The 20,970-nt window shown below is 47.6% G+C and overlaps 1 protein-coding gene across 1 annotated transcript in view; it reads right to left on the minus strand.

Annotated features, from left to right (window-relative positions):
• Positions 1-15,713, minus strand: part of SIGLEC1 (sialic acid binding Ig like lectin 1) — a 69,008-nt gene extending 53,295 nt beyond the window's left edge. Inside the window, exons 1-5 of the mRNA XM_063135989.1 lie at positions 15,642-15,713; positions 12,491-12,850; positions 10,439-10,735; positions 7,431-7,694; positions 5,638-5,892 (exon numbers count right to left, since the gene is read on the minus strand). Of these exons, the coding sequence (XP_062992059.1) occupies positions 5,638-5,892; positions 7,431-7,694; positions 10,439-10,735; positions 12,491-12,850; positions 15,642-15,690 (1,225 nt within the window). The 5' untranslated portion in view covers positions 15,691-15,713. The remainder of the gene's footprint in view (positions 1-5,637; positions 5,893-7,430; positions 7,695-10,438; positions 10,736-12,490; positions 12,851-15,641) is intronic.
• Positions 15,714-20,970: the final 5,257 nt, after the last annotated feature.

The following is a 20,970-nucleotide window of genomic DNA, read 5'->3' on the forward strand; positions in this document are numbered from 1 at the left end:
GCCCATGTTTTTTTCTTGAGGCATAGCAACACAATCCCAGTGATGCAATCCGGTGTTCATATTGCATGTGGACACTATGATTGGCTCACAAGGCTTTCCTGGGCAAGGTGCTTGAGCGGGTGGTTGCAGGACAACTCCAGGCACTCTTGAATGAAACGGATTATCTAGATCCATTTCAGTCGGGTTTCAGGTCTGGCTTTGGAATGGAAACTGCCTTGGTCGCCCTGTGGGATGACCTCTGTCGGGAGGGAGACAGGGGGAGTGCGACCCTGTTGGTTCTCCTGGACCTCTCAGCGGCCTTCGATACCATCGACCATGGTATCCTTCTGGATAGGTTGTCTGAGCTGGGAGTTGGAGGTACTGCATTGCAGTGGTTCCGCTCCTACTTGGATGGCCGATTCCAGAAGGTGGTGCTGGGGGATTATTGCTCTGTGCCGTGGCTCCTAAGCCATGGGGTTCCACAGGGGTTCCACAGGGCTCTATTTTATCCCCTATGCTGTTTAACATATACATGAAGCCGCTGGGGGAGGTTATCCGGAGATGTGGACTGAGGTGTCATCAATATGCGGATGATACCCAGCTCTACCTTTCCTTTTCATCAAACCCAGGTGAGGCAGTGGCTGTTCTGAACCAGTGCCTGGGCACGGTAATGGACTGGATGAGGGCTAACAAACTGAGACTCAATCCAGACAAGACGGAGGTACTGTTAGCGGGTGGTTCTTCTGTCCGGCGAGGTGATGTTTGCCCTGTCCTGGATGGGGTTGCACTCCCCCTGAAGGATCGGGTCCGTAGTTTGGGGGTGCTCTTGGATCCAGAACTGTCACTTGAGGCACAGGTGAACTCAGTGGCAAAGAGCACCTTTTATCAGCTTAGGCTGATATACCAACTGCACCCTTATCTGGACAGTGATAGCCTAGCTACAGTGATCCATGCTCTGATAACCTCTCGTTTGGATTACTGCAATGCGTTATACGTGGGGCTGCCTTTGAAAACGGTCCGGAAGCTTCAGCTGGTACAAAACAGGGCAGCCCGTTTACTAACAGGGACTGGCTGGCGAGATCACATTACGCCAGTCCTTTTACAACTTCATTGGCTGCCAGTCCAGGTCCGGGCCCGATTCAAAGTGCTGGTATTGACATTTAAAGCCCTAAACGGTTTGGGGCCAGGTTATTTGAAGGAACGCCTCCTCCCATATGTACCTACCCGGACCTTAAGATCATCTACAGGGGCCCCTGCCAAAGGAAGTGAGGCAGGTGGCTACTAGAAGGAGGGCTTTCTCCGCTGTGGCACCCCGGTTGTGGAATGAGCTCCCCAGAGAGGTCCGCCTGGCGCCTACACTGTACTCCTTTCGTCGCCAGCTGAAGACCTTTTTATTCACTCAGTATTTTAACACTTAATTTTAACTTAAATTTAAATTATACTGTTTTAACTCTGTATTTTAACCTTATATCAATTTTGCTGCATGGTTTTATCCTGGTTGTGCTTTTTATATTGTATTTTGTATTTGTATTTTTAACTTGTTGGTTGTTTTATGATGGTTTTAATTTTTGTGAACCGCCCAGAGAGCTTCGGCTATTGGGCGGTATAAAACTGTAATAAATAAATAAATAAATAAATGTGATTGAAGAGCGTGGAGAGTTTGTGTGAAGAGTTATTGTGTAAAGTTCCTCAACTATGTTATGCTCTATGTAAATACTTGTAAAGTAAACTTCAAGCTGGAGCGTGTGCAGAGGAGGGCAACTAGGATGATCAGGGGTCTGGAAACAAAGCCCAATGAAGAGAGACTGAAAGAACTGGGCATGTTTAGCCTGGAGAAGAGAAGATAGGTAACTATCTTCCTGAAGGTAACTGATTCCATTGTTGTACTGCTCTAACAGTCAGGAAGTTTTTCCTGATGTCCAGCTGGAATCTGGCTTCCTTTAACTTGAGCCCGTTATTCCGTGTCCTGCACTCTGGGAGGATCGAGAAGAAATCCTGGCCCTCTTCTGTGTGACAGCCTTTTACGTATTTGAAAAGTGCTATCATGTCTTCCCTCAATCTCCTCTTCTCCAGGCTAAACCTGCCCAGTTCTTTCAGTTTCTCTTCATAGGGCTTTGTTTCCAGACTCCTGATCATCCTGGTTGCCCTCCTCTGAACACGCTCCAGCTTGTCTGCGTCCTTCTTGAATTGTGGAGCCCAGAACTGGACGCAATACTCTAGATGAGGCCTAACCAGGGCCGAATAGAGAGGAACCAAAACCTCACGCAATTTGGAAGCTATACTTCTATTAATGCAGCCTAGGGTGACCATATTTGGGAAACCAAAAAAGAGGACACCTAGTGTGTGTGTGGGGAAGCAGCTTTCTGAGTCCTGCAGAAAGTACGTTATTCCCCCGCCACCTTAAAGAACCCGATTGGAGTGGAGGAGAGGAAAGGATTTCATTCTGCACCACCACCATCCACTCCAATTGGGGCCTTTTCTATAATGTCCACGAATGACCCACTTTCCCCTTTAAGACCTCAATTGGAGCTCGGGGTGGGGGAATGATGATCCCGGGGTTCACCCCAGGATAAAGCCCTGTCTAGCTATGGCCGGAGTGTGTCCTGGGCCGCAACAGTTGTCACTACTGTTATAAGCCATTTTAAAGCAGTAGTGTACCTCCTGCCCAGGAGAAGAGGTACCATTTTGTTGTACAAAATAGAAAGTTCAAGGAACCCAGGGATTAAAGGTTCTGCCCCTGCCCCACCTGGGAACAGAAAATAGCATTGGGGCAAATAAGAGACGACGTACAAGGGCAAATTAAGAAGTTTCACCAATGCCCCAGGCATGATCAAGAGAAAGCAGTTCCATCTGGGGCTATTAATGCAAGTGTCTATCCATAAACCAGCCTTCCCCAACCTGTTGCTCTCCAGCTGTGTTAGGGATGACGACTAGGCATGATGGAAGCTGTAGTCCAAAATTGATATAATCTTATTTCAATTTTGCTGCGTGGTTTTATCCCGGTTGTGCTTTTTATACTGTATTTTGTATTTGTGCTTTTTACCTGTTGGTTGTTTTATTATGGTTTTAATTTTTGTGAACCGCCCAGAGAGCTTCGGCTATTGGGCAGTATAAAAATGTAATAAATAATAAAAATAAATAATAATAAATAAATAGTCCAACACGCCTGCATGGCACCCAGTTGGAGACATCTGCTAGAAACACAGATAAAACCATATAAACAAGTAAGCAAGGGCAACTACCAGGGCATTGTAAGGACCAAGGGAAAGTGGTAACATGAACTTTGCACCGAAGTATAAAACGATGCCTGGAGAAGAGAAGATTGAGGGGAGACATGAGAACACTCTTCAAATATTTGAAAGGTTGTCACACAGAGGAGGGCCAGGAGCTCTTCTCGATCCTCCCAGAGTGCAGGACACGGAATAACGGGCTCAAGTTAAAGGAAGCCAGATTCCGGCTGGTCATCAGGAAAAACTTCCTGACTGTTAGAGCAGTATGACAATGGAATCCGTTACCTAGGGAGGTTGTGGGCTCTCCCACACTAGAGGCCTTCAAGAGGCAGCTGGACAACCCTCTGTCAGGGATGCTTTAGGGTGGATTCCTGCATGGAGCAGGGGGTTGGACTCGATGGCCTTGCAGGCCCCTTCCAACTCTGCTATTCTGTGATTCTATATGTATGTTTATAGAGTCAGTATTGCTGGTGTCGTTTTTTTGTTTTTTGTTTAACTTCAATACAAAGTCCATAAATCCCTTGTCTCATTCTCCCTTGAAATCCTCTGGTTAATATAATTTAAAACAGACACCCCATTCATCAACCATATTACTCTGGCGCCAACTGTGTTTTATTTGTGCTGTGTATATCATGGGCTGCACCATTTTCATGGGTTCTCAAAGTCTTGACAGACACATTTTCTTGGGTTGAACTGGTGATGGGTCATTGGCTCAGAGAAAGAACTTCCACCCCGCCCTCCCCCGAAAAAAATATATATTGGGAAATAGCTCAATTTATTCTGAGCCTCCAGATCCTCACCCACCCCACCGCACCCGGAACCTCTAAACCCTCTCCCCATTTTATGTACTTAAGTAGGCCTGGGAAAACTGCATTTCCCAGAGGTCTTGGTGTCTGGGTTACTGCCACAGTACAACTTCGTCTGTCTATGACATAATGATCAATTCATTAATTAACTAAGATTTCCATTTGGAAATACTTTCTCTTTCTCTTTTGGAGCTGCGGCGACAATCTTTGAGGTATTCCACAAAAATATGCTTGATTGGGCGATAGGTTTCACATTTTAAGGATGGCTGTGGCATTTAATTGGTTAGCAGATTTTTAGCAGATTGTTACGAGAGGAGCCATCTCAAAAGAGACATCCGTGTTTTTTCTCACAGGGGAGTAAATGGCCCCGCTAAGATAATGCCCCTTTCCACACCAACAGGGGCGGCGGAGACAATCCCGGGATTTTGAACTCCGAGGATCATTGCTCTGCATTCAGACGGCCGCGCGACATCCCGGAAGTGAAGAGGGACCAAAGTCCCATTGTGGTTACCATTTTTGTTTTAAATGAATAGGAACCGGAGCACACTTGCACTCCAGCAAAATGTAAGTTAAAAAGAAGCAGCCCTGACCCTGCTCCCCACCCCACCCCCGATGTCTTTGGACTGCCCCGGCCCGGCTCCTTCCTTCGGCTGAACCCTGCTACTTGTGTGGAGAAGGGAAGAAGCCAGGACAGGCAACCACACCTCCCGCGCTTTCGGGATGATCCCGAGACTGTGGGAAGAATCGGGTTTTCCCAGGTTTCTTTATTCCTGGGAAAGCCCAAACTCATTCCCGTCCCCCCTGCCCCTGGGAGTCCCTGTGCATCATTTGGAAGCACAGGGACTCAGCCGTGACCAGCCCGGACTATTAGGCTGGTGTAGAAATGGCTAATGTCTGTTGTGAGACATGCATCCAGCTAGCGTGACCATATGAAAAGGAAGACAGGGCTCCTGTATCTTTAACAGTTCTATGGAAAAGGAATTTTCAGCAGGTGCATTTGTTTACATGCAGCACCTGCTGAAATTCCCTCTTCATCACAATAGTTAAAGCTGCTACAGCCTTGCCCTCTTCTGTATCCGGTAAAGAGGGCAGGGCTCCTGCAGCTTTAACTGTTGTGATGAAGAGGGAATTTCACCAGGTGCTGCCTGCATACAAATGACACCTGCTGAAATTCCCCTTTCAGTACAACTGTTAAAGATACAGGCTCCCTGTCCTCCTTTTCATATGGTCACCCTACATCCAGCTCATTGTGAACTACCCTGAGAATATTTATATTGAAGGGTGGCCTATCAATGTATTAAAATTAATTAATTAATTAAATAATAATAAGAAAGTACACCTTGCTTCAGAACTATTATTTTACCCTATGCAAATTTAATTGATTGACTGATGAATCAACTAATCAATCAATCAATCAATCAGCTAAGTCTTATACAATTAGCTAATTAAGTTTTCATTATTGAGGGTGACAGCTCTACTTGTAATTGGATTGTAGTTCTAGTCCAGAAGAAGGCAGGGATTTCATTATCGGCTTCAGCACGACGTTCTCCTACCCCGTTGGAACGATTCACGCAACATTTGCACTGAACATAAAGCATGAAAAGGCACACTTGAAAACTCACAGAAGACGCTCAGTCCGATGGCTTGGGACATCTCACTCCCTTTGTCATTCTGCACTTTGCATGAGTAATAGCCAGTGTCTCCGACTGCAACCTCGAGGAAAACCAGGCTCCGGGCTGAGCCTTCCTTGATCCAGATGTTGTTCTTGTACCAGCTGTAGTGGATCTCTTGCATGTCTTCCCCAGGAACATCACAGGTCAACGTGACCTTCTCACCTTCCCTTACACTAGAAGAAGGGCTCACCTGCAGCACCGCAGCTGGGATGAGAGGGGAGAAAGAAAAACCACGGGGTGGGGGTGGGGAGGCACGTTTAACAACGTCATATGGGAACTAACGCTGAACTGAATGGCTTTGGGGACTCTTCCGCCTTCTCTCTGGAGGTGTTTATAGGATGACACTTTGTAGCTGGGTTCCCACAAAACCCCGCAACTTCGCTGCTGCGAGGCAGGAATGCTAAATGATAAATTCCAATGGCAGTCGAGAGCACCGGCTAGAAACTGCGGCTAAAAACTAGGGCTGTGCTCCGCTTTGGTTCTTAGAACCGATAGTGGAGCAACCTGATCCGCCTCCGACAAAGGCAGAGACGGATCGGGTCGGGGGAGCTGCAGATCAAGACGAAGCGGATCGGGACCAAGTGGATTCTTCACCTCGATCTGGAGCTCCAAAAAAAAGGTAAGTGTGGTAGGAGGGGGGCTTACCTGGCGCCACTGAAGTCCGTGCGACGGCGGTGGCAGAGCCAGGTAAGGGGGCAGGGGGGCTTACTTGCCTCCATTGCAGTCCAGCGGTGGCTTCAACTGAGGCCTCGGGCTCAGTTGAAGCTGCCGGCGGACCGTGATGGAAGCAGGTAAGTGGGATGGGGGGAGGGGGGCCTTTTCAATGTAAGTCTGGGGGGGAACCATGGAGCTCCGATCCGGATCCAGAGCCCCGCAGCGGATCAGAGCAGACCACAGGCGAATCAACACGAGGTGGAGCGGACCCAATCCAGAAGCTGCGGATGGGGATCCAGAGCGGATCGGGAAGTTCGTGCACAGCCCTACGAAAAACCTTTCTGATTGTCAAACCAGCCCCCTAACCCATCTTCCCCTGCTTACATGGACTTGTCCTGATCCCCAGCAATGACCACTGCCTGAACCCAAACTGAGGCCACCACTGACAGACTGGAAAACAATATGGTGACCTTGGAGCAACTAAAAAACTGAGGTAAAAGGACACTGTGAAAAAGCGCAGTTTTGGGGGTAGGAGCCCGATGTGACTGCGAGATGGCAGCTGAGTCATATAAACAATGCAGCGCCACTACGCAGCTGCGACGGGGCAAATAGGCTATGTACACCCCTCCTCTTTCTGACAGCCTTCCCCAACCGGGTACCCTCCAGATACGTTGAACTACAGTTCCCATAATCTCCAGCCACCAGTTATATGCAATTTTCCATTTACACAGGTGCCATACAAAATTCCTGAGATAATTTCAGAGGTAAGCTAGTGCTAGGGTGACCCTATGGAAAGGAGGACTGGGCTCCTGTATCTTTAACAGCTGTATTGAAAAGGGAATTTCAGCAGGTGTCATTAGTATGCATGCAGCACCTGGTGAAATCCCTTCTTCATCTCACAACAGTTAAAGCTGCAGGAGCCCTGCCCTCCTTTTCATATGGTCGCCCTTGCTAGTGCTCAAGGAGAGAGCACAAACCAGACCTCTAAAACTGAACGAGGAACCCATAGTGGAGGCCACTTAAAGTTCCTCAGGCACATCATCTGCTGAAGGTCCATCTTTCAGAGGTGACCCTATCCTTGTACTCACAGAAGACATAGAGTGTTACTGCTTCAGCTATCCCAGCGCCAACAGAATTTCCAGCCTCGCAGTGGTACAGGCCATAATCGTTACGAGCAATACTCCGGAAGGATTTAACCTTCTCATTTCCACTGGGGACACCGTCTTTGAACCACCGGTAAGAAGTGACTTCTGGGTAGCTGCTGCTAACGTTGCATGTCAGAGATGCTGCATCGCCCACTCGGATGTTCTTAGTTGGTGGTTTTAGGCTTACTGTCACCCCTTTGGGGGCATCTGGGAGCAAATGAAAGGGAGGCAGAAAGGGAGGCTGAGAATGACCGCTGTTTGGAAATAGCATCCACCACTTCTCCAAGCATTGCAAAGACCAAGGCCGTTGCTAGACCTACCTGGTGATCCATGTGGGAGGAGGGACAAGCCCCAGTCTACACATCAGACACGACAGGCTACAGGAAAGCTCTGTCGCGTCCGCCATTTTTTTGTCTTAAAGGGCCGGGTGCGCAGGAGCGCACCAGCAACAAAGGTAAGTGGGTTTTGTTTTTTGTTTTTTTGTTTTTTTAAAAAAAGGGTTCCTTGCTCCCCCCTGCCCCGATTCCCCCCTGCAGTGATTCTCCTGATCTCTGCTTCCCCCACGCCATCTCCGCTTTCCCCACATGATCTCACCCTGCGATCTCCGCTTCCCCCCCACGATCTCCCCACCCCGATCTCTCCCCCTGCCCCGATGGGCCCAGCACTCCTACAGAGCGCTACGCCCCGTCTACCGCTTTTCTTGGCTACTCGTGAGTAATTGTGGTAGCCGGGAAAAGCAGCGGACCGGTCTACACGCCCGCAGTCTCAGGCTCAGCCTGAGACCGCGGGAAATACTGGGCCACAAGCGGTGCCGGTTACCCTGGGCCAAGGGAAGGTTGACCCCTGCCTGAGCCTGGGATCCCCTGTGCATCATCTGGATGCACAGGGGCGAGCCTGGGGCTCACACTGGGCTAAATCCTGATCTAGCAACAGTCCATGTTGCATCCATCATGGAGATAGGGCAGGAGGAAGATGGTTGCCTTCTTTGGGGGGCAGAGCTGACCCCCTTGGCCAAAGGGAAAAATACAGATATATGACATGGGGCATTTTCACTGCAGCGAAATAATACTGAGTAATATATGGTGACTGATTGATTATTATACCAGCCCAAGCTCTCCGGGTGGTTCAGAAAGCTGTATCCTGTAGTACTCTGTAGTGTACTTCCCCAACCTGGTGTCCTGCAGATGTCTTGGAATATAGATCCGATCACAGCCACCCAGCATGACCAATGACTGGGGGATGATGGGAGTTGTAGTCCAATAACTCTATAGGGCATCAGGTTGGAGAAGGCTGCTGTAGTTCAATTCAAATAATTCCAATAATAATTCAAATAATAGTTCAAATAATTCAAGATAATCCAATGTCAGGAAGGTGCTTCCCGATGAGGCTTTTATCAGGCCATCCCTCTGCCTAACTCACAGGATTCTAAAGGGTGTCTAGTCGTCCTCCACTCCTAACTCTCCCATATTTTCCCACCGCTTCTTTCGTCTATTTGTCCCCTTAAAAAAATCAGGGAAGAAAAAACGGAATTGCTGCAGAATTGAGATGGCCCTCTGCCTCTTAGGTCTCCTTCAGACAAGGGGGGAATCACATTTCCTTCCCAGGGCCCTGCTTCCTGCTTCTCTTTGGCATTTGCAACGAATTGAAATTACATGGGGAAGAGAGCAGTGACCACACAGCTGGTACAGTTCAATGCAGCTCAATGGGACAGCTCCCTCTAGTGGGCATTTTATAGCACAACTTTGCCTGCACATGGCAGGAAATGCTCACAAATACGGATATCTCAGAAGAGTCGGGTTTTCTGAGGTTTATTTTTTTATCGCTAAAACCGGGAAATGGAGTGGGAGACGTGCACAAGGCTGACATCATCATCAAAATAGCCCACGAACATCCGTGAGTGTCCAGCCACGAGCCTGCTATAAAACACTCATTTAAAGATGCTCAGCGTTCCAGCCCTCCATCTGGAAGCTCCCAGATGATTTTACTCCTGCAACCTTTTAAGAGCCTTTTTTAAAATCCAAATTTAACTGTTGCTGCTATTGCTTTAGTCTGCTGATGAGTCTGGTATAGTATGACCTGTGTCAAAGTTTGGTATAATTTATTTTGCTTTGCTTTTGGTTAACAAAGCCCTATGAAGAGAGACTGAAAGAACTGGGCATGTTTAATCATAGAATCATAGAATAGCAGAGTTGGAAGGGGCCTACAAGGCCATCGAGTCCAACCCCCTGCTCAATGCAGGAATCCACCCTAAAGCATCCCTGACAGAGGGTTGTCCAGCTGCCTCTTGAAGGCCTCTAGTGTGGGAGAGCCCACAACCTCCCTAGGTAACTTATTCCACCGTCGCACTGCTCTAACAGTTAGGAAGTTTTTCCTGATGTCTAGCCAGAATCTGGCTTCCTTTAACTTGAGCCCGTTCTTCCGTGTTTAGCCTGGAGAAGAGAAGATTGAGGGGAGACATGAGAGCACTCTTCAAATACTTGAAAGGTTGTCACACAGAGGAGGGCCAGGATCTCTTCTTGATCCTCTCAGAGTGCAGGAATAATGGGCTCAAGTTAAAGGAAGCCAGATTCCGGCTGGACATCAGGAAAACCTTCCTGACTGTTAGAGCAGTACGACAATGGAACCAGTTACCTAGGGAGGTTGTGGGCTCTCCCACCCTAGAGGCCTTCAAGAGGCAGCTGGACAACCATCTGTCAGGGATGCTTTAGGGTGGATTCCTGCATTGAGCAGGGGGTTGGACTCGATGGCCTTGTAGGCCCCTTCCAACTCTGCTATTCTATGATTCTATGATCATAATTTTGTTATGCTGTTGTATCACATTGCATGCTCCTAAGTAGAAAGAGGGATAATAACATTATATCATCGTCATCATCACCATCACCACCACCACCACCACCATCATCTCAGCTAACGTTCCTCCTGCTCTGTCATGCCAGTCTGGAGCCACTCACGTTTCACGCGGAGTGTGATTCCCCCTGCCACCCTCTGCATCCCCACAAAGAGCTCGCAGATCATCTTCTGGTTGTGATCCTTCCAGGAAAGTGAGGTGCGGAGGCTTTCTTTCTTGAGCGCCGCCGTAGTGTCCAGCTGGACCATCTCAGTCACAAGCGAGGTCTCTGCGTTGTAGCCCATCCATTGCAGGGAGCTGTTTCCGTATGGACAGACGTATGGACTGGAGCAGTCAAAAGTCGCGGTCACCCCTTCGTTCAGATCTCCTGGAGCTGCAATGGTGGGCGGGTCAGGCTTGTCTAAGGAAGCAAGGCAAAGGGGCAGGCCAATGAGTATCCTCCCAGCCCCATCTCTCTGTGACATCAGGGCAGCTTAAACAATCACTGCCAGAACCCCCATGACAACACCATCCCTCCGGGCATTACAATAAAGTCTCTGTCAGCTGCCACAAAATTATCTTGCTTTCAAAGCATTCTGCAACTTCCTGTCTCTGCAGGTCCTGGACACAGGGACCCCTCCTCTCCTGACACTTCCCTTCCCTCAGCTAGCGTCCTTCCTCCTCTCCTCTGACTTCCCACCCAGGCAGGCTGGGCACTGGCTGTCCTGCACAGGAAGGACTATAAGAGCTTCCTCTTCAGGCTGGGCCAAAATAGACACATCCTGGCTCCTGGCTTGCTCTGGTTCCAACTCTAGGCCTGTTCCTTGGTGTGACTTCCTAGTTCTGACCATGGTTCCTGGTTCCCAGTAGACACCGTTGGTGCAGCTCTGACATTCCATGGATCTCAGCCAGTGACTCTTTGGTCAAAGCCAGAGCTTCCTACCAGCCCCGTGTCTCTGTGACTCAAGGGCAGCTTTGCTAATCAAGGCCTGGAGCAGGTTTCACCCCATCACCAACTCCCCACCAGATTGTGGCGATTGATGGCTTGGTTAAGCAGGAGGAGCGATTTTTCAGTGTGACGCAGTGATGTGCAGCCTTTTAGATTTTAGTAGGATTCCTTAGATGGTGTTTTAAAAGCTCTGAAAATGGGAAGCTTTAGACCAGTGGTTCCCAAAGTGGGCGGTACTGCCCCTTTGGGGGCGGTGGGATTGCATAGGGGGGCGTTAAGAGGCAAGGGGGCGGCAGGGGGGCGCGTGAAGTGGTCTTTTCCATACCAGGAGTTTTGGTTACAGAAGGAAATTCTGATCGCTCTCCTGCCCTATGGAGAGTGGTTCAGAAGCTCCTGGTTGCATTTCCAACATCCATAGTTGGTGGAATGTGGTTTTAGTGTGGTCTGCCTACTTCTCTCCAAGCAAAGAAATCGACTCCAGATTACTAAATGTGGTGGTTTAAGGCTCACGTTAAGTGACTTTAAACCAGACATTGGGAAACTGGTATCACTTCATCAAGCCCATCCATCACATTAAGAATTTACAGAACAGTGAGGTCCTCTACCCTAGCAACTGAATGTGGTATCTAATATTCTTGCTAAATGACTATCAGACTTTGAAAAGAGGATATCACTGGATCAAGTTTAATTGAATAAACTAAAAAAATCTACTTGGATTTTGAATAAATATTCAATTAATTGTTACTGTTTTGAATTTTATTGTTATTATCTTCCTTAGTGGGTCATTGAAAACCACTATTCTGAATAATGGTTTTTATAGTGTAGGGTAGGGGGCACTGGGCATGAGTTTGTGGAACCAAGGGGGTGGTTACCTGAAAAAGTTTGGGAACCACTGGTTTAGAAGGAAAGATTATTTTTTTATTATTTATTGTATTTATATCCCATGTTTTTCTTCCAAAGAACCCAAGGCGGTGTACATAATCCTCCTCCTCTCCATTTTATTCTCAAAACAACAGCCCTGAGAGGTCGGGCTGAGAGTCTGTGATTGGCCCAAAGTCACCCAGTGAGCTTCCATGGTTGAGTGGGGACTAGAACCCAGATCTCCTGTGTCCCAGTCCAACACTCTAGCCACTACAACACACTGGGTCTCTCTCTAACCACTACACCCCACTGAAAGGTTGAGAGCCCTGGGTCTGTTATACAGCATGCTCTCGTGGAACTGCTTACTGGCGACGGTCAGCTGAACCCCGTTCTGTTGGGACCAGCGATTCCCGTCGCTGATTTCAAACCGGAAGTAGTAGTTGCCGCTGTCTTCGCTTGTCACGGTTCTCAGGAGGAGGGTGCAGTTGCGTTTGAGAGGATCGCCCAGCAGTTCTGTGCGGCCTCGGAATCGGGCATCAGCACTAGCAGGAGTTGCCGAATGGTAAATCGTGATCCGCTCGCCCGAATGGTCTTTGAACCAGATGGCCGTGATGCCAGCGGTGACGGCTACATTGCTGGGAAAACTGAAGGTGCACGGGATCACGGCACAATAACCATGGATGCTCTGCAAGCTTTGCGGGTATGTGACTACCCATGACGCAAAGGCTGAAAAACAACAATGAAAAGAAGACGGCCACATCAACCCGTCACGGTCGTTTTTGCTCTCTCTTGAGGTCTATCTATCTGTACACACTCCATTGTTATTAGGGCTGTGCAGGGACCCCCTGATCTGCCTCAAAGGCCAATCCAGAGACCCCGAAGCAGCCTCGATCCGCCTCGGGGCTGCCTCGGGGGTTCCTGATCTGCCTCGGCACTGAAGCCGAGGCGAAATTCAGACCCTCAGAGGCGACTCGGAGTTTTCTGGGTGCCAGGCGTGGCCTGCTTCAGCCTTTAGTGTCCTCGCGTAGAAGCTGCCGGACACAAGACAGTGGCAGCGGTGGACGCAGGGAAGGGGGAAGGGGGAGGGGGCTTACCTGGGTCCGCCGCTGCCATCTTTCTTCTGGTGGCTTCTGGTGCTGCCGGAAATGAAAGGGAGTAGGCCGAGCGACAACTTAAAATTGTGCGGCCTACTCCCTTTCATTTCTGGTGGCAGCACCGGAAGCCGCCAGAAGAAAGATGACGGCGGTAATGGAGGCAGCAGGTGAGGAGATGGGGGGGGGGCGGCGTGAACTCCGAAGCGCTGAGGTGGCCCGAAGCTTCAGATCCAATTGGCTTCGGCTTTGTACCACCCCAGCCTTCGCCTGAACCGCCTCAGAACCAGTTCTGAAGGGTCCGAAACACCCCGATCCACTTCGGATTCGGGGTTTGGATCTGAGGCGGTGCACAGCCCTAATTGTTATTATTGCTACGGTCCCACTTGTGTTAAACAATCAAAGTGTCTTCCAATTAAAAAAAATGCAAAATTGGATTTAAAAAAATGAAATAAACATGAAAACCAATTAAAAACCAACAACGCACCAGCAGAAGTGGCAGTAGCTAAAGGCCTCAAACAAGATAGCAAGACAGAAATGTGCAACTTCCGGCCCATAAAAATGAAATTATGACAAAACAGCAGATCATACACATTAAAAAGCCAGCTGAATTTTAAAGGAAGTATTTACCGCTACCTCTAAAGACGGAAGGAGAAATTTGCATCAATGCCTATTCAAGAAAAGGGCTGCATGTGAGAGTTTGTGATCAGCTCTGTCTGTGCAAATTTATTGTCTCCTATGACAGGGATAAATCATGTATGCCAATCAGGCATCAAAATCTTGAGACCGGTAACAAATGCAATTACCCTATTTCTTCGATTCTAAGACACACTTTTTTCCCCATATAAACATCTCTAAAAATGGGCTGCGTCTTAGAATCGTGGGTGTGTCTTTGTTTTTGTTTTTTTCTGTTGGTGGTACTGAAATTAGTGTGCGTCTTACAATCGATGGTGTCTCACAATCGGAGAAATACGGTAGTAAAACGAAAATAAAGTATTCAGAAGATGAACAAATGACAGGGACTGCAGAAGACCTTCCTTACCTGGGAAGCCATTCGGTCTAAGCCCAGCTCAGTCAACAGTGGCTAGTTCAGACCGAAAGCCTCTGTGCACTCACAGCAAACAGGGCCGGCCCTGCCATGAGGGCAGGTCAGTGAGGCAGCGGCCTCAGGTAGCAGATGCTGGAGGGTGTCAAGCAATGTCAAGATTTTGGAAGATAGAGGTGACAGTGTGCGTGTGCCATGGGGCTTGCCTTGAGCCCCCTAGCAACATAGGAAGCTGCCTTATGCGGAATCAATCCATTGGTCCATCTAGCTCAGTACTGTCAACACTGACTGGCAGCAGCTCTCCAAGGTTTCATGCTAGGGGGATCTACATGTTGTCGCGAAGGCGCTTCATTTAGGTACATCTTTTAAAAAGGCGCACGGAAGCGCCTCTTTCTTCACTATGTGTACTGGAAAACGAGCGTTGGAGCCGTTGGTGGGGGCCGTTCCCCACCCCACCCCCGTCCCCTCCAACACGCTCCGTCGCCAAAATCGGATTCTCCCTCCACCCACCCCGCACTCATCTCTCTCCACCTAAAAAGTGGAGCTGGGGGTGGCGGTGTGTGTGTGGGGTGTGTGTGTGTGTGTGCTAAGCATGGCATTTGTTTAAGTTACTCTGACACAGGAAGGAATAGATGTGGGCAGGGAGATGTGTTTACTCGGAAGTAAGTTCCCCCTGCGCACGGAGGGTACATCTCCACTCACTCCCACCCCCACTTCTACAAGGCAGACGCTTTTAGTTCTGCAAAGATACATTACCGTGCTCCTTAAGAGCCGAGCGGCGGCTCCTTCACAGACTACGACGAGCGTTGGAGCCGTTGGTGGGGGCTGGGGAGTTGAGGCGGAGCGTTTTCCAGTACACACAGTGAAGAAAGAGGCGCTTCCGTGCGCCTTTTTAAAAGACGTACCTAAATGAAGTGCCTTCGCGACAACGTGTAGATCCCCTCCCATTGTATTTCCAGCCCTACCTGAGATGCTTAGAAGCTTCTGCAGGCAAAGCAGGGCATCTATCAAACTGTGCTCTACCATCCTCCCCCTCTCATCTAGCCTGCTGCCCTCAGGTGTGGTGGTAGCCATTGCCATGTCCCTGGTTTTGAAGAAGGGTTCAACTGCCAGTCTGGTCACCTTCTCTGCATGGAATGGTGGGGGGAACGGACCGCCTTGTCCTTTGCTTCAGGCAGCAAAATGTCTTGAGCTGGCTGTGCAAGCAGAGAATGGTAGCAGCCATGCTTGCCCCTCTGGCTGACCCCCAGCTGGTGCTCAGAAGTAGTGGCAATCCTGTTCCTCGGTTCGGGGCACCTCACATGGGGCTGCAGAGACCTCCCACCAAGGCACCTATCAGACCTACACCTGTTCGACGGGAGGCTGTATTTCGCAAATATACCTTGGTCGACAGAATGAGCAAATCCCAGAAGGAAGAGGAGCGTCCACATAGCAATTCCCACTGACTAATCCGATGGCAAATTCCTAGAAGGGAAAATAAAACAAAACACGTGGTTAGCAGAGTGGTAAAGCAGCAGTTTCTGCAGCTGAAACTCTCCCCACGGCCTGAGTTGGATCCCAGCGGAAGCTGGTTTCAGGCAGCCGGCTTGGGTCAACTCAGCCTTCCATCCTCCCGAGGTTGGTAAAATGAGTACCCAGTTAGCTGGGGGAAAGATAATCACGGCCGGGGAAGGCAACGGTGAACCACCCCGCTATAAGGCCTGCCAAGAAAACGTCAGCGAAAGCTGGCGCCCCTCCAAGAGTCAGTAATGACTCAGTGCTTGCACAAGAGGTTCCTTTCCTTTTTCCCAGATGCAAGACCAACACGAGGACAGACACATGGTTGATTTTATTGGCTAGGAACATAGGAAGCTGCGTTAGGGTTGGCTAAGCCAATTGGTGCCTTTAAACCCAGCATTGTCTATTCTGATTGGCAGATCTTTCTTACCGTCTGCTAATGGAGATCCTTTTAACTAGAGATGTCAGGAATTGACCTTGGAAACTTCTGTGCTCCACCTGGGGCTATGAAGATGGATCTCTTCCAGTCAGGCCTACCCAGTCGAATTTTAAAATGTCTTAAAAGATTTTAGGATTTAATAATGTAGTGGTTCTATGTTTTTAATCAGTTTTATGCGTTTTTTTATTTTTGTATTCAGTGTTGTTCCCCGTCTCAATCCAGAGGGAGAGGCCGGTAAGAAATTATTCATCATCATCATCATCATCATCATCAAGGTTTGGCATAATTCGGCACTCACCGAGGGTTCATAGCCCACCAGGGAGTCTACTGAAAAGAGCCCTTGCCAGGGTTGTCCGTTGTGGGGAAATCTAGCCCTTTGGGGGCCCGATGGATCCCCAAGTCACCCCCCCCCCCAGATTGCATTTGCGAGACAAGCTGCAGGTTAGGGTATATGTGTGTGTGTGTGTGTGTGTGTGTGTGTGTGTGTATTGGTGGTGTGTAACATATGCATTAATAATGCTCACAATAAAGTACATTAATATACACACACACATACTTTTGAAATAGAATAATTGTCCATAAGTATTTTGTTTAAATTGGAGATAGGACATGCAATTGTATATTGATGTGATAGGTTGTGATTTACAAACAATATGTTTACATAGTTTGAGGCAGTGTAACATAACTTGCCAATGAGAACAATATATATATATATATATATATATACACACACACACACACACACACACACACACACACACACATCTAATTAACAGTTTTTGTGATTATTTTGTGATTATTTGGTTTTTTCTGCTTGTGGTTGGAGGGTGTTCACCCCAGCTTTTGTCGCGCTATCAGACATTTCTGCCAACCAAGCTGTAAGAAATCTTTTCCTGGGACTGGCATACAGTTCACATTAAAAAACAACAACACGTAATGAATTATGTACTATTCATAACTCTACACGGCTTGGGACCACAATACCTGACGGAACACCTCTCCTGACATGAACCTACCTTCTCACTGCGCTCTTCATCTAAGGTCCTCCTCTGAGTGCCTACTCCGAGGGAAGCTCGGAGGATGGCAACAAGGGAGAGGGCCTTTTCGGTGGTGGCCCCCCGACTGTGGAATGATCTCCCCGACGAGGCTCGCCTGGCGCCAACATTGTTATCTTTTCAGCGCCAGGTCAAAACTTTTCTCTTCTCCCAGGCATTTAACAGCATTTAACAACATATACTAAGTTGTTGTTTTTTTAATGGCCCCCAGAACTGTTGTTTAAATGGATACTGTTGTTTTATAGCGTTGTTTTTATATTTTTGATGGTTTAAAATTTTCTATACATTTTTAATGTTCACTGTTTGTAACTTTCGTAAACCACCCAGAGAGCTTCGGCTATGGGGTGGTATATAAATTTAATAAATAAATAAATAACTCTATCCTTTTTATTTATGAATGGTATATCTGATGGAAAAAATGATGACGTTGCTATGTATGTTTCTTTTCCCCATGATTTATTTTTTGTTCTGTTTGCTAAATTTACAATAAAGGGGAAAAAGGGGAAATTTTAAAAAATTGAAGAACCTCACATATACAAAGATGCTGAAATATGGGAACATTTAAATGCATTGTATTAGGAAAAATGCTTGCAAAAATGTCTGTGTTAGGCAATAATGCATACAAAAATATATGTTTTAGAACTATGCACAAAAATGCTGGATTTTTACGCAAACATAAAACCCAAAAAACCTCAACGTTTCACACAAACCAAGCTTAAGACTGCAGAAACTCTCAAAGTTTGAGAGGAACCAAATTTAAGATTGGAAAAATGAGAAATGGAGAGAAACTGAAACTGATAGATTTGTTCATCTCTGTCTGTCTCTGGAGGTGCATTTTGTGCCACAGCCACAAGCAGAGGACACTAAATCGAAACTTTGGCTTTGGAGACAGATATAGATGAGGAGAAATGAAACTTAGTTGGACTGTGGAGTTGGGCTCCAGGAAACAGCTGAATGTTTTTTATCAAGTGACTGAGACCGATGCCCTCTTGCTTCTCTCCTTGATGCGTGTCACCAGGGCCTTGTCACTAGTTTTGGCCTCAGTCTCAGACATGACACATTGCAGCATTTTGGCAAAAGGACGGAACCTCCTTGCTTTGCTAAGACATTGCCCTTTTCCAAGGAACGCTTCTGCCAGGCCTTCTTATCACTCAAAGTTTAGCACAGCCTTTCCCAAGCTGGTGCTGCCCAGATGTGTTGCCCTTGAAGACGACTCGGAAGTTGCAGCTAGTGAAAAATGCAGCAGCTAGACTGCTGGTGGGTACATCTTACAGAGACCACATAACACCGGCTGCCTATACGCTTCCGGTCAGAATTCAAGGTGATGGTAATGAAGTTTAAAGCCCTAAAAGGCTTGGGACCTCGATACTTGAGGGAGCGCCTCTCCTTATATATGCCTGCCCGAGACTTGAGGTCTGTTGGAGGGGCCCTTCTCCGCATCCCACCAGCACAACACATTCTCTATGATGGGACAAGGGAGAGGGCTTTCTCTGTGGTGGCTCCCCGACTGCGGAATGCCCTCCCCTTGGAGGCCCGACTGGAGCCAACGCTGGTTTTATTCTGGAGCCAAGTGAAAACATGGCTCTTAAACAAAGCTTTTAATGGATGAATTCACTAGGCACATTGTTTTAACTGTTTTAATAGTTTTACTGCTTTTAAATTATATATCGTTTTAGCTTGGTTTATAGTTTAATTTGTTTTTAGCTGTGTATATTTACTGCTTCCATACTGTATTCTTTTATCTGTATGCCACCCTGAGATCTTATTGATATAGGGCGGAATATAAATGTTTTAAATAAAGAAATAAAGAAATATAACTCCCATAAGCTACCAGCCAGCTGAAGAGCATCAGAGTGGGAAAGGGATTGATATTTCTGCATATTTTTTTAATTTGTGGAAGTCACTGTTTGTACAAAGTCACAGCCATAGTGCAATTTGCGCAAAACTGCAAGCGTAAATTTACAGCCGTGATTTTGCACAATTGGTGATTTGCATAAATCTGTTGGTTCTGTTTGTTCTGTTTTTTTTCTGTTGGTGGTTGGAGGATGTTCACCCCAGCTTTTGTCGCAGCATTTCCAACCACCGCCTCCCTTTATTTAGGAATGTCTGATAGACCTTTGGCTGAGCAGATGTGTAAGCTACAAGTCTTTACATAACTCATCAAGTAGCCTCATTCGCAGGGGATGCTAAAAAGATTACAGCAAAGGCCTTAAACTGTTGCTGCAGACTGTGTACATGATGAATTGATTTCAGTGGCTTGTTTGTCCTTCTTCTTTCTGTGACAGCCTTTCTCTTTCTTTTGGCAAAACAGTAAGAACCGGTGGTTAATTACAATAAAATCAACTGACTGGTTTTGTTGTAGATCACAAGCTGAATATGAGCCAACAGTGTGATGTAGCTGCAAAAAAAGCAAATGTTATTTTGGGCTGCATTAATAGAAGTATGGCTTCCAAATCGTGTGAGGTCCTGGTTCCCCTCTATTCGGCCCTTGAGTATTGCATCCAGTTCTGGGCACCACATGTCAAGAAGGACGCAGACAAGCTGGAGCGTGTTCAGAGGAGGGCAACCAGGATGATCAGGGGTCTGGAAACAAAACCCTATGAAGAGAGACTGAAAGAACTGGGCCTGTTTAGCCTGGAGAAGAGAAGATTGAGGGGAGACATGATAGTAGGGTGACCATATTTTGGAAACCAAAAAGGAGGACAACATAGAATCATAGAATCATAGAATAGCAGAGTTGGAAGGGGCCTACAAGGCCATCGAGTCCAACCCCCTGCTCAATGCAGGAATCCACCCTAAAGCATCCCTGACAGATGGTTGTCCAGCTGCCTCTTGAATGCCTCTAGTGTGGGAGAGCCCACAACCTCCCTAGGTAGCTGATTCCACTGTCGCACTGCTCTAACAGTCAGGAAGTTTTTCCTGATGTCCAGCCGGAATCTGGCTTCCTTTAACTTGAGCCCGTTATTCCGTGTCCTGCACTCTGGGAGAATCGAGAAGAGATCCTGGCCCTCCTCTGTGTGACAACCTTTTAAGTATTTGAAGAGTGCTATCATGTCTCCCCTCAATCTTCTCTTCTCCAGGCTAAACATGCCCAGTTCTTTCAGTCTCTCTTCATAGGGCTTTGTTTCTAGACCTCTGATCATCCTCGTTGCCCTCTTCTGAACACGCTCCAGCTTGTCTGCGTCCTTCTTGAATTGTGGAGCCCAGAACTGGACGCAATACTCTAGATGAGGCCTAACCAGGGCCGAATAGAGAGGAACCAGTACCTCACGTGATTTGGAAGCTATACTTCTATTAATGCAGCCCAAAATAGCATTTGCCTTTCTTGCAGCCATATCGCACTGTTGGCTCATATTCAGCTTGTGATCTACAACAATTCCAAGATCTTTCTCATTTGTAGTATTGCTGAGCCAAGTGTCCCCCATCTTGTAACTGTGCATTTGGTTTCTATTCCCTAAATGTAGAACTTGGCATTTATCCCTATTAAATTTCATTCTGTTGTTTTCAGCCCAGCACTCCAGCCTATCAAGATCACTTTGAAGTTTGTTTCTGTCTTCCAGGGTATTAGCTATCCCACCCAATTTGGTGTCATCTGCAAATTTGATCAGCGTTCCCTGCACCTCCTCGTCCAAATCATTAATAAAAATGTTGAAGAGCACTGGGCCCAGGACTGAGCCCTGCGGCACCCCACTCGTTGCCTCTCCCCAGTTTGAGAAGGT

Source organism: Elgaria multicarinata, chromosome 10 (genome assembly GCF_023053635.1).
Source record: "Elgaria multicarinata webbii isolate HBS135686 ecotype San Diego chromosome 10, rElgMul1.1.pri, whole genome shotgun sequence".
NCBI classification, from domain to species: domain Eukaryota; kingdom Metazoa; phylum Chordata; class Lepidosauria; order Squamata; family Anguidae; genus Elgaria; species Elgaria multicarinata.